This window comes from Mobula birostris, chromosome 10 (assembly GCF_030028105.1).
Source record: "Mobula birostris isolate sMobBir1 chromosome 10, sMobBir1.hap1, whole genome shotgun sequence".
Lineage (NCBI taxonomy): Eukaryota > Metazoa > Chordata > Chondrichthyes > Myliobatiformes > Myliobatidae > Mobula > Mobula birostris.
Window position 1 is genome coordinate 98,000,606 of NC_092379.1, and position 24,729 is coordinate 98,025,334.

The following is a 24,729-nucleotide window of genomic DNA, read 5'->3' on the forward strand; positions in this document are numbered from 1 at the left end:
CTAGATGTAGGTAATTCGTCAAAGGTTAGTTAGCAGAAAACATATCCAAATATTGTTAGATGTAATGGCATTTCCTGATAACTTAATTCACAACTGAATTTTCCTTTTAGCCAGTATTGAATTTCCATCCAGTTGTTAACATATTAATTTATTAGTGTGGTTTTATGAACTTCCCACAGAGAAGAATTTCCCATCAATTTTCTAAATAATGTTGAAAATTCTCATAAAAATACCTCTGAATTGAAACTATAGTATTTTTAGTACTTTCAAATGCAGAAGGAGAAATCATCAGTTTGCTATTGCAGTGTTCACTAACTTAGCCCTACCCAAAGAAACAGTCTCTTGCTTACAAAGCAGAAGTGGATACTCTACCAGGATACTTCCTGCATTTGAGAACATGTCTTATGAGGATAGTTTGAGCAAGATAGGGCTTTTCTCTTGCCAGTGAAGGAGGATGAGAGGCAACTTGATAGAGATGTACAAGATGATAAAAGGCATAGATTGAGTAGCTAGCCAGAGGCTTCATACCAGGGCAGAAATGGCTAACACCAGGGGGCATAATTTTACAGTGACAGCAGGAAAGTATAGGAGGGGATATCAAAGATAATTTTTCTTCCACAGAGTGGTGAATGCGTGGAACACTCTGCCACGGTTGGTGGTTCAGGCAGATATATTAGGGGCATTTAATTAACTCATAGATAGGCACATTTCCGAAAACCAGTTTCCCTCAGGATCAATAAAGTATGACAATGACTATGACTATGACTATGACTATTAATGATAAAGGGTTATGTAGAAAAGAAAGATGAGATTGATCTATGAGTAGATTAAAAGGCTGGCACAGCACTGTGGGCTGAAGGGCCTGTGCTGTGCTGTAGTGTTCTATGTTGTAGAAGTGCATTGATATTAGCTCAAACATGCTTACATTCATGAACACCGAGGAAACTGCCAATTCCGTGTCCAGTTCCATGCTTGTAGTTCAGACCTGCTTCCCACAGTGCATGTCGAGCCCATACGTCAAGTGAATCCCCTAAAAGGGAACACGTTATTAAAGTATCAGAGGCAGAATTTTACAGATCTAGTCAGTAACACCTACTGCCAAGCACAGCTCATTCTCCATGAATACAAAACTTCCATGAAACTCTTCAAACATTAGATAAAGCATTCCTTTTTCTACATTTGTTCTCAGGCAGGCTGGTTTCTGTGATAAGACTGGCATTTCTTATTGTGGTGGGATATAATATTTAGATACTGGAGGATGATAAGCTCCCATGTTAAAAGAAGCAACCCCTTTGGTTGACAGGGTGGTGTAGGTGGTAGAGCTGCTGACTATGAGCTAAGATGACCCAGGTTCAATTCTGAACTCTAGTGCTTTCTCTGTGGAGTCTGCATATTCTCTCTTTGTGGGTCTTCTCAGGATGCTCAACTTTCCTCCATATCCCAAAGACAAGTAAGTTGGTTGGTTAGTTGGCTACTGTGGAAGTAACAGGTAGAACCTGGAGAAGTCAATAGGTATGAAGGGTGAATAAAATAGGGCTAATGTAGGATTAGTGTTAACAGCAATTATACTGCTTGTTGTTGAGGGCTTGCATGACTTCATAACACTTTGAAAAAATGCACTTCATATTTCTCTGAGCTGCTCATAATGTCACTTACACTCTCAAAATGCTGCAGGAACTCAGCAGGCCAGGCAGCATCTGTGGAAATGCATAAACAGTCGACATTGCAGGCCAAGGCCGTTCTTCAGGACTGGAAAGGAAGGGGGAAGACCTTATAAGGGGCAACACTTTATATTCCGCCTAGGTAACCTGCAACCTGGTGGCATGAATCTCTCCCCCCTCCACCTCCTCGATTCCCCTCTCTGACATTTTACTTCTTCTCACCAGCCTGTCACTTACCCTATCCACTCTTCCTTCCCATTCTCCTATGGTCCACTCTCCTCTCGTATCTGATTCCTCCTTCTCTAGCTCTTTATCTTTTCCAGCCATCTAGCTTCACCTATCACTTTCCAGCTAGCCTTATTCCCTCCCCCCCACCTTTTTATTCTTATTTCCCCCTTCCTTTCCAGTCCTGAAGAAGGGTCGCAGCCAGATTGTTGACGGTCTACTCATTTCCACTGATGCTGCCCGACCTGCTGAGTTCCTCCAACATTTTGTTAGTGTGGATTTGAATTTCCAGCATCTGCAAAACTTCTTGTGTGTGTCATAATGTAGTTATTGCCTTGTTTGTTCCAAAGAAAACAAAGTTAGCTTATGTAATCTTTCCTCACAGATAGTTTACCAGTTCAGAAAACTTGCTCATAAACCTTCTCTATCCAGAATTCTCTCCAGTGCAATGTTATTTTTCATTTACTCTGCTTATATATAGTTAAGTTACTCTATGGCCTGACTAATGTTGTATTTAGTTCTAACATAACCTCACTGCAATATGATAAATCACAACAGCTTACTCAAAGTGATCTACTGATCAAATCAGAAAAGTGAAGCAAGATTTTTCCTAACTGAGTGGCCTGTTTATAAAATCAAATTGGGGATGATTTTAAACACAATATTATATGTGTGGGTGGTGTGAAAAACCACAGTGAAGTAAAAATGACAGAATGACAGATGCACGATATACCTCAAATGAAAAAGCCCCCAAACAGCTCGCATAAAATGCTAAAAACATGCTTTTTGATGGGGCTGAGAGAACTTACAAATGTCTACGATAGCCTGTACCAACATACATTAACACTTTTGTAGGTAAATAATGTGACCACATTTTCCTGTTAAATGGACTGATAGCTTGTAGTTCAGGTGGCACTTATAGCTGGACATAGCAAAAAAGTATATTTTTATCATAAACTAGTTATGCAGCAAATGTCAATTTAAACAACATATTATTAAATAGGCCACACACACATTCTACTTAAAAAGATCTCAGACCAAAACTTCAGAAACATCTCCTGATAAAGTGATTTCCACAGTAAAATAGTGTGACAGGAAATGGTAACATCCTGTAGACTGCTCATTGTTTGAAATCAACCCAAGCAAACAAATTATATCTGATTCTGATGACCTAGTGAGTACAGTGGATTCTGGTTGATTGGGTCATTGGTTAATCAGGGCAGCCACTTATTGGGACAACTCTTTGACCTACTCAAGAAAATTGCCAGGATTCCTTTCGTTTATTTGGAATAGAATGCCGCTTAATTGGGGCAGGAGACTATTGCCGAACAAGTTTCAACTAGTGTCAGTCACGCACACTTGTGTTGCCATTAGACACCACAGTGTGCTTAAAGCAAATAGTTTTTAAGTAGCATCATTTGCGTGTGTTTGTGTTCAAAAAGCAGTGATTTTTGATACTGATAGTTGGGGGAAAATAAGCTGTAAGGCAGCTCTGAAATGCTTTGCTCACTGTGGTTTCAAGCTTTCAGGAGTGGAGTTGCCAGAAATGGCCGGGAGTGAAAATGAAGTGATTTTCTATTTCAACAATCATGAAGCATTTGAAGGTATCAACAATTATCTTGAACGTTTCAATGAACATTAAGATTTGGAAGACGCAGTCATCGGTAGAATTGTATGAAGGTAGTCCATTATCTGCACTAGGTGTCTGGCTGATTCTGTTCGTTGCATACATTGGATGAATTTCTCCATCAATAACTATTAAGAACTATCACACAGCTTTTTCATACTGTGGTGCTATTGGTAGTGTTTTAGTTTGTTTCGTACTTCATTTAAATACATAATTTGTTACTCTGTCTGTCCTTTTTTATACCTCTTTAACTATTTCGGCTAATTGGGACAGCCATATAATTGATCTAAAATGTTCTGGTTACATTGTGCCCCAATTAACCAGAATCCACTGTACTTCCTATACCATATGTGTGGCAGTGCACACAGATTTTTTTTTGATCTCCAGCAGACGAGCCTTCCTATTGGAAGAATGCAATTATAAGCCGGGCTTGTTCACTCCATTGCTGCCTTACCAGTTGTTCTTGCAGGGAAGATAGATCGAGCCAGGTCAATCTGTCCCATCAATACCCGAGTGTAAGCTTCCTGATAAATATTTAAAAGTGTACAATTCATTAAAGAACAATACTGTTCAAAATCCATAAATCAAAGTGAACTCTTAATATTTGTTTCCTTGAAGAATTCTTCATTTTAATTAAATTCACCGGTTCTAAATGTTCTGGCAACATTTCGGAACCCAATTCAGGAAAAAAAATATAAAGCACCTCTAATGGGAATCTTTGAATAAAAATGTATTTTTTAATAAAGATCTTTAAACATGATCATAGTTTAATTAAAGTTCTAGCAAGTGATAGTAAAAATTATATAGGAGAAGATAACAACAAAATGATTCCTTTGAATAGAAGACCAAAGACCAAGAGTTACACTGGTCTTTAAGATTGAAAATGGTGATAATTACAGTACTGAAGGTGATCAAGGTTACACATTGTATTGGAGGGACAGGAAAGTAAGCAAAGGGGATGCCGTGGCTCTGCAGGTACTAAATCAGTAGAAAGATGTGACATACAATAAGAAGATGTTGAATCCTTGTGGGGTGAATTAAGAAACTACAAGGGTAAAAGGATGGCAGTTATATACAGGCCTCCCAACAGTAGCCGGGATGTGGATCACAGATTACAATGGGAAATTGAAAAGGTGTGTTAAAAGGGCAATGTTATGATAGTCATGGAAGATTTCAACATGCAGGTTGATTGGGAAAATTAGATTGGTAATGGATCTCAAGAGAGTGAGTTCGTTGAATGCCTACAAGATGGCTTTTTAGTGCAGTTTGTCGTTGAGCCAACTAGGGGATCAGCTGTACTGGATTAGGTGTTATGTAATGAACTGAAGGTGATTAGGGAGCTTAAGGTGAAAGGTTCAAAAAGTTAGGTAATGATAGAGATCCAGAAGATTATAAGGCTAGCAGGAAGGAGTTTAAGAATGAAATTAAGAGAGCCAGAAGGGGCTATGAGAAGGCCTTGGCGGATAGGATTAAGGAAAACCCCAAGGCATTCTGCAAGTATGAGAAGAGTCAAGAGGATAAGACGTGAGAGAATAGGACCAATCAAGTGTGACAGTGGAAAAGTGTGTATGGAACTGGAGGAGATAGCAGAGGTACTGAATGAATACTTTGCTTCAGTATTCACTACAGAAAAGGATCTTGGCAATTGTAGGGATGACTTGCAGCAGACTGAAAAGCTTGAGCATGTAGATATTAAGGAAGAGTATGTGCTGGAGCTTTTGGAAAGCATCAAGTTGGATAAGTCACTGGGACTGGACAGGATGCACCCCAGGCTACTGCGGGAAGCGAGGGAGGAGATTGCTGAGCCTCTGGCGATCATCTTTGCATCATCAATGAGAACGGAAGAAGTTCCGGAGGATTGGAGGGTTGCAGATGTTGTTCCCTTATTCAAGAAAGGGAGTAGGGCTAGCCCAGGAAATTATAGACCACTGAGTCTTACTTCAGTGGTTGGTAAGTTGATGGAGAAGATCCTGAGAGGCAGAATTTATGAACATTTGGAGAGGCATAATTTGATTAGGAATAGTCGGCATGGCTTTCTCAAAGGCAGCTTGTACCTTATGAGCCTGAATGAATTTTTTGAGGATGTGACCAGTCAAGTTGATGAAGGTAGAGCCGTAGATGTAGTGTACATGGATTTCAGCAAGGCATTTGATAAAGTACCCTATGCAAGGCTTATTAAGTAAGTAAGGAGACATGAGATCCAAGGGGACATTGCTTTGTGGATTGAGAACATGCTTGCCCACAGAAGGGAAAGAGTGGTTGTAGACAGGTCATATTCTGCATGGAGGTCAGTGACCAGTGGTGTGCCTCAGGGATCTGTTCTGGGACCTCTACTCTTTGTGATTTTTAAAAATGGCCTGAATGAGGAAATGGAGGGATGGGTTAGTAAATTTGCTGATTACACAAAGGTTGGGGATGTTGTGGATAGTGTGGGGGGCTGCCAGAGGATACAACGGGACATTGATAGGATGCAAAACTGGGCTGAGAAGCGGCAGATGGAGTTCAACCCAGATAAGTGTGAGGTGGTTCATTTTGGTAGGTCAAATATGATGGCAGAAAATAGCATTAATGGTAAGACACTTGGCAGTGTGGAAGATCAGAGGGATCTTGGGGTCCGAGTCCATAGGACACTCAAAGCTGCTACGCAGGTTGACTCTGTGGTTAAGAAGGCATACGATGCATTGGCCTTCATCAATTGTGGAATTGAGTTTAAGAGCCGAGGGGTAACATTGCAGCTATATAGGACCCTGGTCAGACCCTACTTGGAGTACTGTGCTCAGTTCTGGTCGCCTCACTAAAGGATGGATGTGGAAAACATAGAAAGGGTGCAGAGGAAACTTACAAGGATGATGCCTGGATTGGGGAGCATGCCTTATGAGAATAGGTTGAATGAACTCGACCTTTTCTCCTTGGAGAGACGGAGAATGAGAGGTGTACGCTGTATATCAATGATTTAGATGATAGATTAGATGGCTTTGTTGCCAAGTTTGCAGATGATATGAAGATTGCTGGAGGGGCAGGTAGTGTTAAGGAATCAGGTAGGCTGCAGAAGGACTTGGACAGATTAGAAGAATGGGCAAGAAAGTGGTAAATGAAATACAATGTTGGAAAATGCATGGTCATGCACTTTGGTAATAGAAATAAATGTACTGACTATTTTCTAAACAGGAAGAAAATCAAAAAATCTGAGATTGAAAGGGACATGAGAATTGTTGTGCAGAACACCCTAAAGGTTAACTTGCAGGTTGAGTCAGTGGTGAGGAAGGCAAATGCAATGGTAGCACTCATTTCAAGAGGTTTTGAATACAAGAGCAAGGATGTGATGCTGAGGCTCTATAAGGCACTGGTGAGGCCTCACCTTGAGTATTTTGAATAGTTTTGGGCTCCTCATCTAAGAAAATATGTGCAGACATTGGAGAGTGTTCGGATGAGGTTCACAAGGATGCTTTCAGGAATGAAAGGGTTTTCATACGAGGAATGTTTGATAGCTCTGGTTCAGTACCCACCGGAATTTAGAAGGATGAGGGGGAAATCTTAATGAAACCTTTCAAACATTGAAAGACCTAGATAGAGTAGATATGGAAAGGATGTTTCCCATGGTGGAGGAGCCTAGGACAAGAGGGCACAGCCTCAGTATAGAGGGACATCCATTGAAAACAGAACTGTGGAGAAATTTCTTTAGCCAGAGGGTGGTTAATTTGTGGAATCTGTAACCACAGGCAGCTGTGGAGGCCTGGTCATTGGGTGTATTTAAGGCAGAGATTGATAGGTTCTTGATTGGACACGGCATCAAAGGTTAAAGGAGAAGGCTGGGGAACGGGGTTGAGGAGGGGAAAAAAGGATCAGTCATGATTGATAGGCAGAGCAGACTCAATGGGTCAAATGGGCCTAATTCTGTTGCTATGTTTTATGGTTGTATGGTCTTATATTTGAATACACAGGGTATACAGAATAAGATAGATGATCTTGGTAGCACAGTTAGAGATTGGAAGGTATGACATTGTGGGCGTCACTGAGTTGTGGTTGAATTAAGATCATAGTTCGGAGCTTAAAATCCAAGGATACATATTGTATCAAAAGGACAGACAAGTAGGCAGAGCGGGTGGTGAGGCTTTGTTAGTAAAAAATGAAAACAGATCCTTCGAAAGAGATGGCATAGAATCGGAAGACGTAGAATCCTTGTGTTAAGAAACTGCATGTGTTAAAAAAAACCCTGATGGGAATTATATACATGTCTCCGAACACTGGCCAGGATGTGGGATACAATTTACAATGGGAGCTACAAAAGGCAAGTAAAAACGTCAATGTTACAAGTCATGGGGGATTTCAATATGCAGGTAGATTGAGAAATTCAAGTTGGTTCTCAAGAGACAGAATTTGTAGAATGCCTATGAGATGGCATTTTAGAGCAGTTTGTGGTTGAGCCCACCGGGGAGAGGCAATTCTGGATTGGGTGTTATGTAATGAATTAAATTTGATTAGTGAGCTTAAGGTAAAGGACCCCTTAGGAAGCAATGATCATAATTTGATAGAATTCCCCCCGTGGTTTGAGAAGAAGAAAATAAAATCAGATGTATCAGTATTACAGTGAAGGGAATTAAATAGGCATGAGAGACGAGCTGGCTAAATTTGTTTGGAAGGAGACACTAGCAGGAGTGATGGCAGAACAGCAAAGGCTGGAGCTTCTGGGGGCAATTTGGGAGGCACAGGATAAATACATCCCAAAGATGAAGATGTATTCTAGTTCCTGCCCCATAAGATGCAGGATACTGAAGAAGAAGAAATATTCTTAAGGAAGGATAACACAACCATGGTTGACAAGGGAAGTCAAAGACGGCATAAAAGCAAAAGAGAGGGCATATAATATAACAAAAATTATTGGGAAGTTAGATTGGAAAGTTTTAAAAATCAACAGAAGGCAACTAAAAAGGCATAAGGAGAGAAAGTATAAAATATGAAGGTAAGCTAGCCAATAATTTAAAAATGGATACAATTTTTTTTCAGATATATAGAGAGTAAAAGAGAGGTGAGAGTGGATATCGGATAACTGGAAAATGACTTTAGAGAGGTAGTAATGGGGGCAAAGAAATGGTGGATAATCTTGTGTCAGTGTTCACTGTGGAAGACACTGCTTACAGCTCAGCATTTAATACCATCATCCCCTCAAGACTAATTAGTAAACTCCAAAACCTGGGCCTCAATATCCTCTTGTGTAATCTTCTGGATTTCCTCACTTGCAAATCCCAGTCAGTTCAGATTGGCAAAATCATCTCCTCCATAATCTCCATCAGCACAGGTGCACCACAGGAATATGTTCTTAGCCCCCTGCTCTACTCACTTCACAGCTATGACCGTGTGGCTAAGTACAGCTCCAACACCATATACAAGTTTGCTGATGACAACACTATTGTGGGTCATATCAAAGATGGTGATGAATCAGCATACAGGAAGGAGAATGAAAATTTGGCTGAGTGGTGTCATAACAACAAACTCTCACACAATGTCAGCAGGACCAAGGAACTGATTGTAGACTTCGGGACAGGGAAATCAGAGGTCAATGAACCAGTACTCATTGGAGGATCTGAGGTGGAGATGGTCAGTAACTCTAAGTTCAGGGTGTCACTATCTCAAAGGACCTGTCCTGGACACATCATGTAGATGTAATTGCAAAGAAAACACGACAGTGCCTTTACCTTCTTAGGATTCTGTGGAGATCGGGAATGTCTTCAAAACCCTTGACAAATTTGTATGGATATCTGGTGGGAAGTGCGTTGACTGGCTGCATTATGGCCTGGCATGGGAACTCCAATACCTTTGAGCAGAAAATGCTACAAAAGGTAGTGGATTCGGCTCAGTCCATCGTGGGTAAAGCTCTCGTCACCACTGAGAACACCTACATGAACTGTCGCCGTGGAAAAGCAGCATCCATTATCAAAGATCCTCACCACCCAGGCCAGGTGCTTTTCTCGCTGCTGCCGTCTGATAGAAGGTACAAATGCCCAGGACTCACACCACCAGGTTCAAGAACAGTTCCTACCACTCAGCCATCAGGCATTTAGACAAAAGAGGATAACTACACTCATTCTATTTCTGTTGTTCCCACAACCGATGGTCTCACTTGAAGGACTTTCTACCTTGTTATTTCATGCTCTTGTTATTTATTGTTAGTTTTTATATTTGCATTTGCACAGCTTGTTGTTCAATGGTCCTGTTTACAGTCACCATGCTATAGATTTGCTAAGTTTGCCCACAGGAAAAATAATCTGAGGGTTGTATGTGGTGACATGTATGTAAACTGATAATAAATTTTACTTTGAACTTTTGAACACCAGCAGTATGCCAGATTTTTAAGAGAGTTGGGGGCAGTAGTGAGTGTCATGACTATTACTAAGGAGAAAGTGCTTGGACTATGTGAACAACCTGTAGGTAGATAAGTCACCTGAGCCAGGTGGACCACGTCCCAGGTTCCTCAAGAAGTTGAGGAGATTGTGGAGGCACTAGTAATAATCTTTCAAGAATCACTAGATTCTGGAATGGTTTTGGAGGACTGGAAAATTGCAAAGGTCACTCCACACCAGTCAAGCAGAGAGGCAAAAGAGAGGAAATTATAGACCTGTTAGCCTGATTTTAGTGATTGAGAAGATGTTGGAATCCATTATTAAGGATGAGGTTTTGGGGTACTTAGAGGCACATGATAAAATAAGCCAAAGTCAGCATAGTTTCCTTAAGGGAAAATCTTACCTGACAAACCTGTTGGGATTCCTTGAGGAAATAACAGGCAGGCTAGACAAAAGGAGAGTCAGTGGAAGTTGCTTACTTGTATTTTCAGACGGTCTTTGACAAGGTGCCAAACATGAGTCTGCATAACAAGATAAAAGCCCATGCTATTACAGGAAAGATGCTAGCATGGATAGAAGATTGGCTGACTGGCAGGAGACAAGGAGTGGGAATAAGGGGGGCCTTTCCTGGTTGGCACTCGATGACTAGTGGTGTTCTGCAGGAGTTGGTGTTGGGATCGTTTCTTTTTATGTTCATGTTAATAATTTGAATGACTGATTTTAAGGCTTTATTGCCAAGTTTGCGGATGATGGTTGGAAGGGCAGGTACTGTTGAGGAGGCAGGGAGCCTGCAGAAAGACTGGACAGATTGGGAGTTCTGGGCAAAGAAGTGGCTGACCGAATATCATGTAGGGAAGTGTTTGGTCATGCACTTTGGTTGAATGAATAAAGTTGTAGACTATTTTGTAAATGGGGGAAAATTAAAAAAATCAGAAGTGCAAAGGGACTTGGAGACTTTGTGCAGGAATCCTTAAAGGTTAACTTGCAGACTGATTTCATGATAAGGAATGGAAATGCTATGTTAGCATTTATTTCAAGAGGACTAGAATATAAAAGCAAGGATGTAATGTAGAGGCTTTATAAGACATTGGTCAAACTACACTCAGAGTATTGTGAGCAGTTGGGCCCCTTATCTAAGAAAAGATGTGCTAGCTTTGGAGAGGGTCCAGAGGAGGTTCAGAACAGTGTTAACATATGAGGAGCATTTGATGGCTCTGGGCCTGTACTTGCTGGAGTTCAGAAGAATGAGGACAAATCTCATTGAAACCTATCAAATACTGAAAGGCCTAGATAGAGCGGATGTGGGGAGGATGTCTCCTGTAACGGGTGAGTCTTGGACCAGAGGGCACAGCCTCAGGTTGTCCATTTAGAACTGAGATGAAGAGGAATTTCTTTAGCCGGGGGGTATTGAATCACTGTAATTCATTATCACATTGTATTCATTATGTGTCCTGACAAAGGGTCTCGGCCCGAAAAGTCGACTGTGCCTCTTCTTAGAGATGCTGCCTGGCCTGCTGCGTTCACCAGCAACTTTGATGTGTGTTGCTTGAATTTCCAGCATCTGCAGATTTCCTCATGTTTGTGTTTTTAAATTCATTATCACAGATGGCTGTGGAGGCTAAGTCCTTGAGTATATTTAAAGTGGAGGTTGATAGGTTCTTGATTAGAGGTTGGAGAAGGCAGGGGAATGGGGTTGAGAGGGATAATAAATCAGCCATGATGGAATGGTGGAATGGACTTGATGGGCCAAAAGGCCTAATTCTGCTCCTATATCATATGCTCTTATGGTTTTTAAAATGAAAAAAAAAACATACTATGAGCAACCCACTTAAAAATATCCTTCAGTTTGGATGTTGAACATTAGGTAACCCTCAATCATTGTGATTCATATGTCTTACATTTGAGGTTTTATGAGCAAAGAATTTCATTGCACCCTGGTATATAGAACAATAAAGTACTGCAATCTGATCTGATCATTTCTGGAGTTGACTGGACTCCAGAATAAAAGAATGTTGGTACAGATTCTTCAGATTCTTAGTGTGTATTCTAGATGCAAAATCTGCATAAAAGGAAAGAATGTGTTCTTTTGTTAGAATTGCAGGCATTGAGCACCAGAGGGAAGGAGCTCATCCATTAATGGAACAAAATTTTGGAAATGCAAAACACCATGAAGTAAATATACTACTATGGTTGGAGATCTGTCTAGTACTGATGGCTCAGTTACTCCTGCACATGTAGATAGCACTTACCTATGCAGGTTTTTTGAACACTTCCAGAATGCATTTAAGGCTTAATTCTGGACTACATCTCCAGTGTTGTTGGAGAAGAGAATGTATATAAAGTTACCATTTAATTTGCTACCTTGAAGTTGGCTTGTTTTCTTACAAATATTAAAATATTTTTGTCCATGGCCATGCCAGTCAGCTCCCCAAGTTTATGGCACCAAGGGGTGACATCAGTCTGTGAATAGTAATGGTGAATAAGCTAGGATTACTTTTTAATGGCTTAGCTCTTACATAAAGGGGAGAAAAAACAGCAGGAACACCTGGAATTAAGCTCGTGCAAAGTTATTCCTTCTGCAGAAAGTGCCAGGCAATAACCATCACAAATGATAATCTAATAACTTTGATAACCAAATGAATTACTATCATCATGTTTCTGACCATTGCCATCTTGGGAGGTTTCACATTGACAAGCGACTCAACTGGACCAATTTCATAAATAATATGGTACCACGAGCAGGCCAGGGGCTGGGTACCATGTGGCATGTGACTCTCCTCCTGGATCTTTGAGTTGGATTCAATCTACAAAGTGATGGAATACTGTCCATTTGCCTGGATGATCACAGCAACTTTACTCAAGAAGATGAATAACTTCCAGGACAAATTTCCCTCTGGATTTGGAACCTATCCATCACCCTAAATATTTATTTTCTCCACTACTTATTGTCTATGGCTGTAGTGTGTGCCATGCACAAAATGCACTGTCTTTGTCACCGCAAATTCTTAACAAACTTGAAGGAAGCAGCAGGTTGGGAGAGGAACATTATGTCCTGGCTCACTCTAATCTGCACACCACCCTGACCTGAAAAGGTCATCGTTACTTCTTTTTTGTTGGGTCTAAATCTCGAAGCTTTCTACTCAGCAAGGCTTTAGGAGAACGAGTGTAATGATTCAAGTAGTTGGTGTACAAACCCCTCCCCTGCCCCCATAAGGCTGTAACGTGTGCATCTTGAAAGATGGGAAATAATAAAAATAATATTATCTTCCATAGTCCCTTTACTTAAGGAGAAACATAATAATGTTTCAGATTAAAGATCCTGGTATTAAAATGGGGAAAAGACAACAGAAGTTTGTAAACTGCAGGGAAGGTGAAGGAAGGGAATGTCTTGTAATCTCAGCTCTCTTTGAGGTTTCAATCCTGGCGGCAAAACTTTGCTTGGATCTTACTAGGGGTGTGTGTGTGTGTGTGTGTGTGTGTGTGTGTGTGTGTGTGTGTGTGTGTGTGTGTGTGTTTGTTTGTTTTGAGGGAGCGTTATTGAAAGTAGTTCTGGTAATACATTGCTACCTTAATTGGAAATGTATAACCCTATACAGTTTGAAGTTTGATGCTGGCTCACTGACGAGCTCAATGGAAAAATTATTTATTTTCATTCCAGACTCTGGCATACTGAAACCAGAGCTAGTGATCATATCCATGGAAACTAGCACAATCAGATGATTACACAGGCAGACTTCCAAATTTACCTACCTTCTGGAAATTATTTGGCTTTCCCCAGTGAATTGTACGGGTAATATCAGTTGTCCCATCTCTGAGTTTTTAATACAAAGCAAAAATGAATAAAAAAACATTCATACATCAAGCACACAATGAGTTTGACTATCTCTATTGCTTCCAAAAAATGATTTCTTCCAAGTAGGTTTTTTAGCAAATTCAACTGGACATTTCTCCATGAATTTTAAACACAAATTGTATTTAACACAATAGACTTTTCCTTCATCTTTTGTGATAATTTTACTAGCATCGTGCTAAGAATTTCCCCTGTCCAAGATTTAGGATTAGTTAGAACATATTTGATAATTTTGTTCATGTGCAGATCTTTAAGGGGGCTTTAAAAGTTAAGCTGATCCTTAAGTGCAAGGACATTTATTGGGACATATTGATATTATCAAATTTACCAGTACAGTACACTGATCTAACCAGTTAATAGTACTATGTTTTTAAGTTATTTTAAACAATCTTATATAGTTACTTGTAATGGTTATAACTTATTTCTTTCTGATAAACACACTTCCAGCTACATTATTTTTGTAGACTTCACATAATCGCTTTTATATCAATCAGAAATATACTTTAAAGCAGGTTTTAAAATATTGTCCTGTTTCATAGCAAATGATGTACCTGCTATATGCAATGTTAGTGTGGTTGAATGGAAATCAGGTACAAACGAAACATTTCAAAATGAGCACAATTTAGTCAGGAATTGACAATTGCACTGGCAGCTCTATCAGCCAATTTCCCATCTCTGGAATGATCCTAAAACATTTTACACGCAATAACTTTGATATACAGTACAATCATTTCATGATGTTTCATCAGCAAATATAGTGGTTGTTTGTATCAAAATAGACCCTGCAAAGGGGAGTGAAGTGAATGAGGAAACATTAGGTTTGTTTGAGGGTGTGAGAATTTCATACTGTGGGATTAGTAGATTGAGAATATGAGCAATCTTCCTGTCTCTAAAGTAATACACACAAAATAGATTGAGGATATGGGACTGTTCCTATATCTAAAGCAATACAACCAAAGTACAACTCTTCCCAGTATAACATTAAAATATTTCACACTAGCTGTTCTGATTGTTAAGCGTTGGTCTGAAAGGTAGATAGTAAGTTATAACATGAAATTAAAGATTTCATATTTTGGAGCATCTTGTAATACAATTCCAAATGCTTTCATTGGATTAGGTTTGACCAATGAAAGGTAAAGTGAAATATGATTACCTAATGCAGGGGAGACTGAAGATGTTTCTATGATTCATCAAATGAGATTATTTTGATGAAATTACTACATTATGCAGTGTTAGGGCCAATGTTTACTGTGAATAAACTGCAATCCTCTTCAAAGTGAAAAATTACCTCCTCTTGTCTATATGATTAAAAGCAATTGTCTGTTGTTCTTTTGTTTTTACCAAATGGCCAGCATGTTGGCCTGGACATTAGAGAATGCAGCTACAGTGGTTAACAGAAGAGTTATCACAGTTGACCGATGACCAATTAGGTGAGTTAGTGGTAATGTTGAAGACCCTGTAAATATGGCGAGATACAATGGCATTGCACATTCTGGGAGCTGCCTGGTATGACTGTGAAGAGGGTGTGGGGTGTGGTGGGGAGTGCAGGCAAAAACATGTTTCAACTCCCATTTTGTTACTTATTCGCCCACTTTGAATCTTGTTGCACTGAAAGGTATCCTGCATGATCTACATTTCCGTCTTCCCGTTTTCAATGCAGAATTCAAGAACAATATTGCAGAGTACAACACTCTGCAGTTCTTATCCAGGATTAAACACTTATCTTCCACAAGTAGCTTTATTTTCCCCCTTTCACAAATATTTGTAATCCTACGCTGTAGAGACCGCCATTTATTTTGGTTGTGATGAAAAAAAACAATGTGTTAAACCATTGAGTGAACCTTGTTTAATTGACTTAAAAGAAATTTATTTATCTTTATTAAGAGATACAGCATGGAACAGGCCCTTCAAGCACCCTACCTAATAATGGGACAATTTATAATGACCAGTGAACCTACTAACTGGTGTGCCTTTGGAGACCTGAGCACCCAGAGGAAACCCACACTCACATGGGAAAGAAGCATACAAACTTGCTTACAGAGGAACTGAACTCTGAACTCCCACGCTGTCAACTGTAATAGCGCCATGCTAACCACTACACTATGATGGCACCCCTTAGACAGATAAATTAAATTAATCTATGACGGAATCTAAAGAAAATTGCCAATCACTTGAAAAAAACATCTTTAATCAATAGAAAGTTAATATAGCAAAAACCACATTTGCCTCTCTTTGCGACTTTAGTGTCTTTGGGTATCTTTTTCATTATTTCGAAATTATTTCTGAATATAAAGTTCCAAAGTATTGAGTAATAGAACAGGACTCAGATTAGCTCATTAGAGTCATAGAGTCATAGAAAAGTGGAGCACAGAAACAGACCCTTTGGCCCATGTGGTCCATGCTGAACCATTTAAACAATAGTTACTATAATTAAACTATAGTAACCATTAGTTATATTCATTTCATTGTGTTTTATTAAAATATTGGTAAATGCCCAGTTTGTTGATGTGAAAATGGAAGACAAGAGTAAGTTGTAATTAATGACTAAAGCAGGAAGGGATTTCCAGTGCTGTGAAGTTAAGGGGAAGATGGTTGAGTCATAATTTACATGTAATAGGGTTTGGCAGTCGATATGCAAATGTCTGCAGGGAGCATTGACCACAAACCTTTCTACCTACAGCCCCTGATTACTCTGTAGAGTAGTTCTAAGTTACGATCATCCCTCTGTCTTTAAGATGACCTTCTATTGCTGAATCTACTCTGCTGGGTAAATGTTCACCACACAAATTATTTCTATCATAAATATATTAGCTTAGCATAGACTGGTACTTCACACTATACATTTATGCATTTTGATTCTGTACTTACAGGTATTGTCCTCCAGAGTCAACCAAGTACATCTCATCTGGTGTCAGCTTCCTTTTGGTTTCTTCATTGGGACTAAACCAAAACGTGAATCAAAAGTCAGAGACATGGATACCTCTCAACCAGAATAAACAGCCTCGGGATTGAATGAACTGACTGTGTTTAACTACAGTTTGTTAAAAGTTAGTAGGAAGAATTACTTCAACACATCTTGAATTTCTAAGAAAAGATATATTATTCCCTCTGCATCCTCAAAATGCTGAAATTGAGACATTGAACAACAGTCTTATTCGAATTCAATGAAAGAGCTTCTATCCCTCTCTCTTGACAATCAATGGCATTGCCATCACTGAATCACTCTGCAAAGACACCTCAGATCCATCATCATCTTGAAACAGAACAAAGTTAGCCATAGAAGTACTGCATTAACAAGAACGCATCACAGACTGGGTATTCATTTGTCTTCTCAAGTCCCTTAGAGAATCAAAAGAGCTACGATGGAATAGCTTTCATCTGCCTGGACAGTGAGCTCTAACGCTCATGAACCTTACTATAAGGCAGCCAGCTTTATTGAAATCTCATCCATTATGTTAACAATTTGCTCCTTCCACTACTGGGATGCTAAGGGTTGCAGTACGTGCAGTATACACACTGCAGCAATTTGTGAAAAGCTTATCTTATTCCAATCCTGTAGCCGTGATCATCTGTAAGGATAAGGGCAGCAGGCATTAAGGAAAACCACCATCACTCCAAGTCACACTTCATTCTGACCTGGGAATCTGCCATTGTTCCTTCTTTGTCACTGGATTTGAATCCTGCAATATTCTGTACAGCAGTAACATGTGAGTATTTTCATCTCAAGGCCCATGGTTCAAAAGGGCAGCTTACCTCCACCCTGTCAAGGGCAATTATAAATGAAAATTAAATCCATTGCCAGTGATGCTAAAAAATAGGGATGAACTGAATCAGATACCTGGAAATAAAATTTCTTAATTCCATTACAGTATTCTCTTTCTCCAAATAACTGGTCTTTCAAACTGAATTTCAATATAACCTATTGTAGGTATTTGCTTACGTGAGACTATTTGAATAGCATCCGAGAAACTTAAACAAACCACAAAGGAACGTTCAGCTGTCCTTTGTCTTTCACTATGTGTTTGTTTCTATTTTGATCACCACTTATTTGAAAAGTCAGTGTTTCTCCTTTGTATGCCTACCACAAAGCTGAATAACCACCTAACTTTGTCCTCAGCGTGTTAAAACTAAGATTGAAATAGTGTATGGAAGTGAAATTTCTCTTGATATACAGAAACAGTGCACTCAGTAAAACTGCAAACAGTATGACAAGACAGCAACGGGACTGACTTCAACAGAGGTATTGTCGAATATCACGGATTTCCCTGGAGCTTACTTGAATGGGATCTGGCAAGATAGCTGCCAGAGATATTTCTTTCTCAAGCAGCTCCTAGTTCATATTATTCCCTATCAACTTGGCATCTATGGCCAATTATTGTACTTTTTTACCTAGCTAGAAAGGTAACCAGAAAGGTGCTGTCACAATACTTACAAAGTATCTGGACAAGCATTTGAATTGCCAAGGCATAAAAGGCTAAAGACCTAGTACTGGTAAATAGGATGCATGTAGATGGGTGCTTAATGGTTGGCATAAAAATGTGGGATTAAGAGCCTGTTTTTAAGTAGGATAACTCTATGAATGTGTAAGTCTATTCTGATTATGAAGGGTAAGGGAAATTTTTCAGAAACAAAAACACTGTCTTAGATCAGGTGCACACTTTGTTGTAAAAAGTTGAATTTGAATTTGCAATCAGAATTTGCTCTTCCATGAATATAATAATCTTTTGGCCTTACAGAAGAAGACTGTTGAATATAGATGCACCTCAGCAAAAGATTTGCAAACTGATTGACAGATTCTTCTACTTTAAAAATGAATTTGCCAGAAATATCCTGATCTCTATTGGTGGGCCGCCTCTTAGCCTCTGCAATGTTGCTTCTTAATGAAAGAGAAGATTGAGTTTAAACATCTCTCACAGCACTGTTCAGATATTGCCCCTGTGAACACGGACTGAGTTGCATCCAATTGATTCTGCCTGAACAATGCCACAACTGATCAAGCAGTTTTATTAAAATGGTCCTCAGCACAAGGTTCCAAAATTTTCCTCATACGATTCTACGTCCAACAATAGTCTGTAAATATTTTGAGTTCACAATGACAAATTTTCTAACTTTAATTTCATTTCTTAAATTATGCTGCTTCCTCATTGTATATGAATTAATTTGCCACGTTTGGATTTCAACGGCTATGAGATACATTTAGCTGAAATATGATCTGTGACTATTCCCAGTGAGCTACTGAGGAGTGGCATCTTTCACAGATTGTGTTAATGTCTACACTTAATGCCTGTGTATATTTTGCTGCCTGAGTTTTGCAATGTTGTATAAAATGTCCCAGAGGTAGTAAAAACGCTGGTTTGCATGCATATCTGGCCAACAATAAATCACAGACCCTTGTTAACAAGGGGCAAAATTCCTCTTCTAGCAAGAAAATGTGAATGGTACCATTTACTCCATTTAATTAATTGCCCATTAATGAAATTGCAGGAAGGTATGCTGAGAAACATCCAATTTCTCAGGATATGATTGCATTAAAGCGCTATTCATTATCAGAAACAAGCATTCTCTTATTTCTAATTAAAAAGGGAATCAGCAGCCCTTCTCAAAAGTATGCATTCTGAATTTTAAACATTTTAACCACTTTGGTTAAAAAGGCTATCTAAAAATATTCATGAGAACTGGGTATGAGATTATATTTGCTTGAAATTGATTAAACCAACTGCCTACAAGGTGAAGATTACAGCTGAGTTACTGACCTCCAGATTCAGTCTGTTATGACAAATGGAGGAGCTGGTTTATAATAACATTTACTTTTGTTGCTAACATGGTGAAAAACATGCAAAACCCAAATAGAATGATACTTGGTGCATGCTAAAATGAGAGTATATTAGAGGAACTTAAAAAATAAGCTTCCTTTTAACTTCAACATATTCATCGCTGCTGTGGTCCTTTATGGTCAGAGTCTTGAGGACATTTTATTTAGCATAAATCAACTTTTTGGTTGTCATGTTCCTCCTGCTATTGTTATTCAGTTACCCTGACCTCAGTGCTACTCATTCCTATGTGTTAAGGTGCAATTTCAAATGTGCAATTGCATTGGTCAAATTTCCTTTACTTGTGAGTATTACGCTAATCTTTCACAGCAAATGGCTGGATTTGGAGGAGCAGTGGTGAAAGAAAAAAAAGGATTTGAAATTAATCTTCTCTTGTGGGCACCAAATATTTCAAAACATAACGCATAAACATATACATCTGTTTCAGAAGTTCAATTTTATTGAATCTCTGAAATCATATTCTGAAAGCAGAGTTTAATGTGCATCCTTCATCTTGTTAAGTATCCCAAATATTTTTACTTGGACTCCACCCCATAACACTGACTGTTGGCATGCATACCTGGGCATTCATTGACGAAACAGGCACAGTGCTGTCACAAACTTCGTGCTTGGACACAATTTTCTAAGCATTTCCACTTTCTCCTTTCCAAAGTTGGAATATTTGATCAACCTACTTCAAGCTAAACTGCTCTTTTCTGCTCATGTCAAAGCACAAATAAGGGACACTTGTAGTGACTCAGCTGTGTTATAACAGCTGAATGCAATTCTAGATTTATGTGTGAGTTAGCAATGATGTCTTTTGTAATATGTGCATCTAATTAACTATTGTATCAGCAATCGTTAACAAGCTCACAAAGAGTAGTTTGCAACAAGTAAGATGTTTCTTGCTCCCAATATTAGTTCTAAGTTATAAAGCGCAGATGGTCATTTATAAGTTGTGATACACTGGAGCAGGGTTTATGTACACCCATCACTGTATTGTGTGCTTGGCACATGGAATAAAAATGGTGAATTCCTGTTCCAAGCTCTTTCCTCATTGCAACCATTATGTTCTGCCATATACCAAAATTATAATGGGATGGATGATATCTGGGATCGAGGCCCAATCCATCCAGGATAGAAGTTGGATAGGCTCAGGAAGTCCTGACAACTGGAGATTTTGTCAGGACTTGTGCCAAAGGCTGTGTGCTGACATTAGTGGCTCCAGTGACACGTGATTGGGTGGTGTCAGTATGGAGGAAATCTCTACCTCATGGAGGGGCAGTGTTCAAGGGGGAGGAGTTTTAAAACCAGTGTTTAGGGATTGGATCGACAGGAGGAGGGAATTGGAGCTTCAGATCATCAGAGGTTTGAGTGGACAAGGGGTGAGGGTTGGTATGTGGTTGTCCTGAGAATTGTCAATGATGGGCAGTCCTGGGACAACATAAACTAGTTACATTTTCTTGGAGAAAGGATGCCATTTGATGCATGAATTAGATGGAAACCACATCAGACACACAAGATAACTCATGCTGTGATGCACCTAGAGTGAGGAAAAATGACATGAATATGATTTCCAGCAGCTTTCTTTCCAAGAAAAGAGATATTTTAGTACAGAGCACAGAAAGAAGTAATGCTTATGATCTAATTTCTTGGCCAGTGTTGGGAAGATTGATAATGATACAGTTAAAATATTCATTTATATGTTATCACTCAAATAGCCAATATCCAACTGGCAACAGGAAGAGGCAGGAATAATAAGCAGTAACAGCTATCAAAACCATCATCAGTCTTAAAGTCTGCCATTGTAAGTGGTCAATCAAATCACAATAATTTCTTTTCACAGTTATAACTCTAACTGCATCAATTTTTGGATCCAGAAGTAACTACTGTATCAGGGCTCAATTGGAATACAAAACATACACCATTTTGATAAATAAGACCAAAGATTTAATCAAATAAAATTAGAGATCCCCCTTTGAGTAATGCTAAACCTTGAGCAAATCTTGATCCAAAAGTTCAAGCCCATTTTAGAAAGCAGGGGAGGAAAAATAAAGAACTCGGGAAAAATCAAGCCATGATTAGAAACATCATGGTAGGGAGGAAATATGAAAGTATGCAACAAGTCAAAGTCAGATGGTTTTGGCAAGGAAATAGCATTCTAACTTGCATCCTAAACCAAATTTAGATATTTGTTGACAAGTGGTAGGACAACAATTATAGTCTGATATGTGTTCAACACTGTGGGGATAGGTCCACTCTGACCTCCGGAAAAGCTCCTCACAAAGATTTACAGGGCTGGAGAACAGAGCGTGTCTCACTCAAAAAAATCACTTTGAATCTGGCGCCATCTACAGGGGTTTTGTGGTGTCCTGTAACAAGCAGCCTAATCTAACGACGCTTTGCAGAATTTCACAGCAGTGAGGGCCTTGCCATCAGGCCTAGGCAGGTGTTGGCGAGAGAGACCAACTTTCTGAAAGAGAAAGTAAGTGCGAAATATCAGCATGGCGCACCAGTGAATTTGGTCTGCAGTCCCAGTCAGCCTAGTGCAGGCCACTTTTACAGATTGGGTTGTGATCTGAAAAATAACCGTCTGAAAGGGTTGAGGCGGCGCATATCTGAGTACCTTTGGAGAGAGAATGTTAAAGGGGAAAATATACCTATGAGGAAGGAATGGGGAACTGTGATTAATTACTACAAACATAATTGAAACTAAATTGCCCTTCAAAAATAAATTATTCAATGATTCCAAAAAAATAGTGCAAAATGTTTTCAGAAATAGGACAAAAAGAGGAAAACCACATAATCCAATTTGACCCTATAAATTAGGCTGATTTTTTCTTTAGCAGATCCACTAATTAGGCTGGCATCTGCTCATGGACTTTTTAGGATGGTTTCCATTGGAATTTGTGGTTAATGCGTCGTCTAAATGACATGTACCCTCTAAACACTACCTGGAACCCGTATGAACTCAGCAAACAACTGGGAATCTCCATAACTAATTCAGTTGAAGATTTGGTAATGAGGAGCACCAAGTCTGATCCAGGTGGTTGTAATGGGATTTTTTAAAAATTCTAAAGCAATCATACATAGAAAGCAAAAGAAAAAGAATTCAAGAAAGATTTGATTGTGGGAAGATGGACTGAGACTGCAAAATTAATTTTCAGTGCCTGAAAAAACATTTTGACATAAATTGGGATGACATACTACCCTGGCTCTGAACAACCAACCCATGATGGTTTGAAAACTGTTTTAAGGGAAGAAGGGATGGGGTTTAAGCCTCATTTAAAACCTATCAGAGATAATTAAATGATAGTGAATTACAATAATTAAAACATATTAAAATGTAACAGATTGAAAAAGGTTAGTCAAACCACGTGAAAACACAGGAAATCATTAAAAACATTAAAATGAGGTGGAATATATGGAAAGGTAACTTGCCTTCCCCTGCGCCTTGAGTTTTCATCAAGTTCATTGGGTGTCAGAAGCTGTGTCAAATCCAACTGGTACAGTGATTCCTCAGAATAATACAGGGGAATAAAAGTAAGACTGGGCCTCCCTGTTGCATTCCATCAGGAGACTGGGAACAGCTCATGAATCACAGTCTCACAGAGCACACACACACCTTAGTTCATATTACTGAAAATGTCACTTTCCTTCAGAACTGGTGTCCACAGCCACCAGGATAGTCCTTAGTGTAGAAATGCAATGCTAGTGAATAATTCCAGTTGCTGCTCCACTGAGCTGATTAATTTAGACCAAGGTGTCACATTGGAAACAGTTATTCTTTATCTTGTCTGCCCACATTCTTGTTCACTAACCTGTAGTGTGCAAGAGCTGCATTCAACCCGCTGGCTGAGATCGTCTCGAAGCTGGGTCCTTTTGAGTAATTCTGCTTACTGTAAAAGCACAGGAGAAATGAATCCTCAGTTTTATTACTGATTATTAGACTATAAGATCATAAGATATAGGAGCAGAATTAGGCCATTTGGCCCATCGAGTCTGCTCCATCATTTCATCATGGCTGATCCATTTCCCTCTCAACCCCATTCTCCTGCCTTTTCCCCATAACCTTTCACACTCTAAGTAATCAAGAATCTATCAACCACCTTAAATACACCCAATGACCAGGTCTCCACAGCAGCCTGTGGCTATGAATTCCACAGATTCATCACCCTCTGGCTAAAGAAATTCCTCCTCACCTCCATTCTAAATGGACGTTCCTCTATTCTGAGGCTGTTCTCTATGGTCCTAGACTCACCCATCATAGGAAGCATCCTCTCCACATCCACTCTATGTAGGTGAAGACTGATGCAAAATACTTATTCAGTTCGTCTGCCATTTCCTTGTCCTCCCTTACTATCTCTCCAGCATCATTTCCAGCAGTCCAATACCTACTCTTGCCTCTCTTTTACTCTTCATATATCTGGAAAAACTTTTGGTATCCTCTTTGATATTGTTGGCAAGCTTATCGTTATGTTTCATCTTTTCCCCATTTATGGCTTTCTTCATTGCCTTCTGTTGAGTTTTAAAAGTTTTTCAATCCAATAACTTCCCACTAATTTTTTTTTCATTGTATGTTCAGCTTAAAATAAATAGAAATCATTTTTAGATCATGTAAAGTGATTTAAGAGTGAACATTACTTCTTTTATTCAAATTTTAAATCTGTGTCCATAAGTTTACTGTAAAATACATCAACCAAATACAATAATTCTCTGTGACTGGATTCAGCTTTCACAGAGCTTATATTCGCGAATTTTATGACAACACTTTATTTAAGGCTGAGGCATAGTTTACTTTATTTGAGGAGTGGAGGTAAATAGATTTGATACAAAACCTTTAGTTTTGAGAATATTGCTTCTGTGATATTGCATGTGAGTAGATTGTGATCTAACAGAATGCATTAATATTGGAACACGGAACCAGTGCACACATCATTGCATTTACAGAACATACAAACTTTCCGTAGGAATTGTACCTGCGCAACTTGTCTATGTAGTGTGCACCTGAGAGTTCAGTCTCTGTTCCTTTTGGAACGTTTTTTTCCAGCCATAGCATGTAACATATGACAGCAACTGCATCACGCACCTAAGGAAAAACAGCAGTTGTGAAGGCAAATATTTCAGACTACGATGATCCATCCAACCATGTCTGTCCCTAAATGAATACCTCTTTGCCCTTACTACCAGTACCAATACTGTCACAAACCCTTTATCT

The 24,729-nt window shown here is 39.2% G+C and overlaps 1 protein-coding gene across 2 annotated transcripts in view; it reads right to left on the reverse strand.

Moving 5' to 3' along the window:
* Positions 1-24,729, reverse strand: part of xpnpep2 (X-prolyl aminopeptidase (aminopeptidase P) 2, membrane-bound) — a 96,866-nt gene that overhangs the window by 14,458 nt on the left and 57,679 nt on the right. For both annotated transcript variants that reach the window (XM_072271279.1, XM_072271278.1), the window contains 6 exons: positions 24,491-24,600; positions 23,333-23,410; positions 16,570-16,641; positions 13,602-13,662; positions 3,968-4,037; positions 926-1,030 (listed from right to left, as the gene is read on the reverse strand). In XM_072271279.1, the coding sequence (XP_072127380.1) occupies positions 926-1,030; positions 3,968-4,037; positions 13,602-13,662; positions 16,570-16,641; positions 23,333-23,410; positions 24,491-24,600 (496 nt within the window). The remainder of the gene's footprint in view (positions 1-925; positions 1,031-3,967; positions 4,038-13,601; positions 13,663-16,569; positions 16,642-23,332; positions 23,411-24,490; positions 24,601-24,729) is intronic.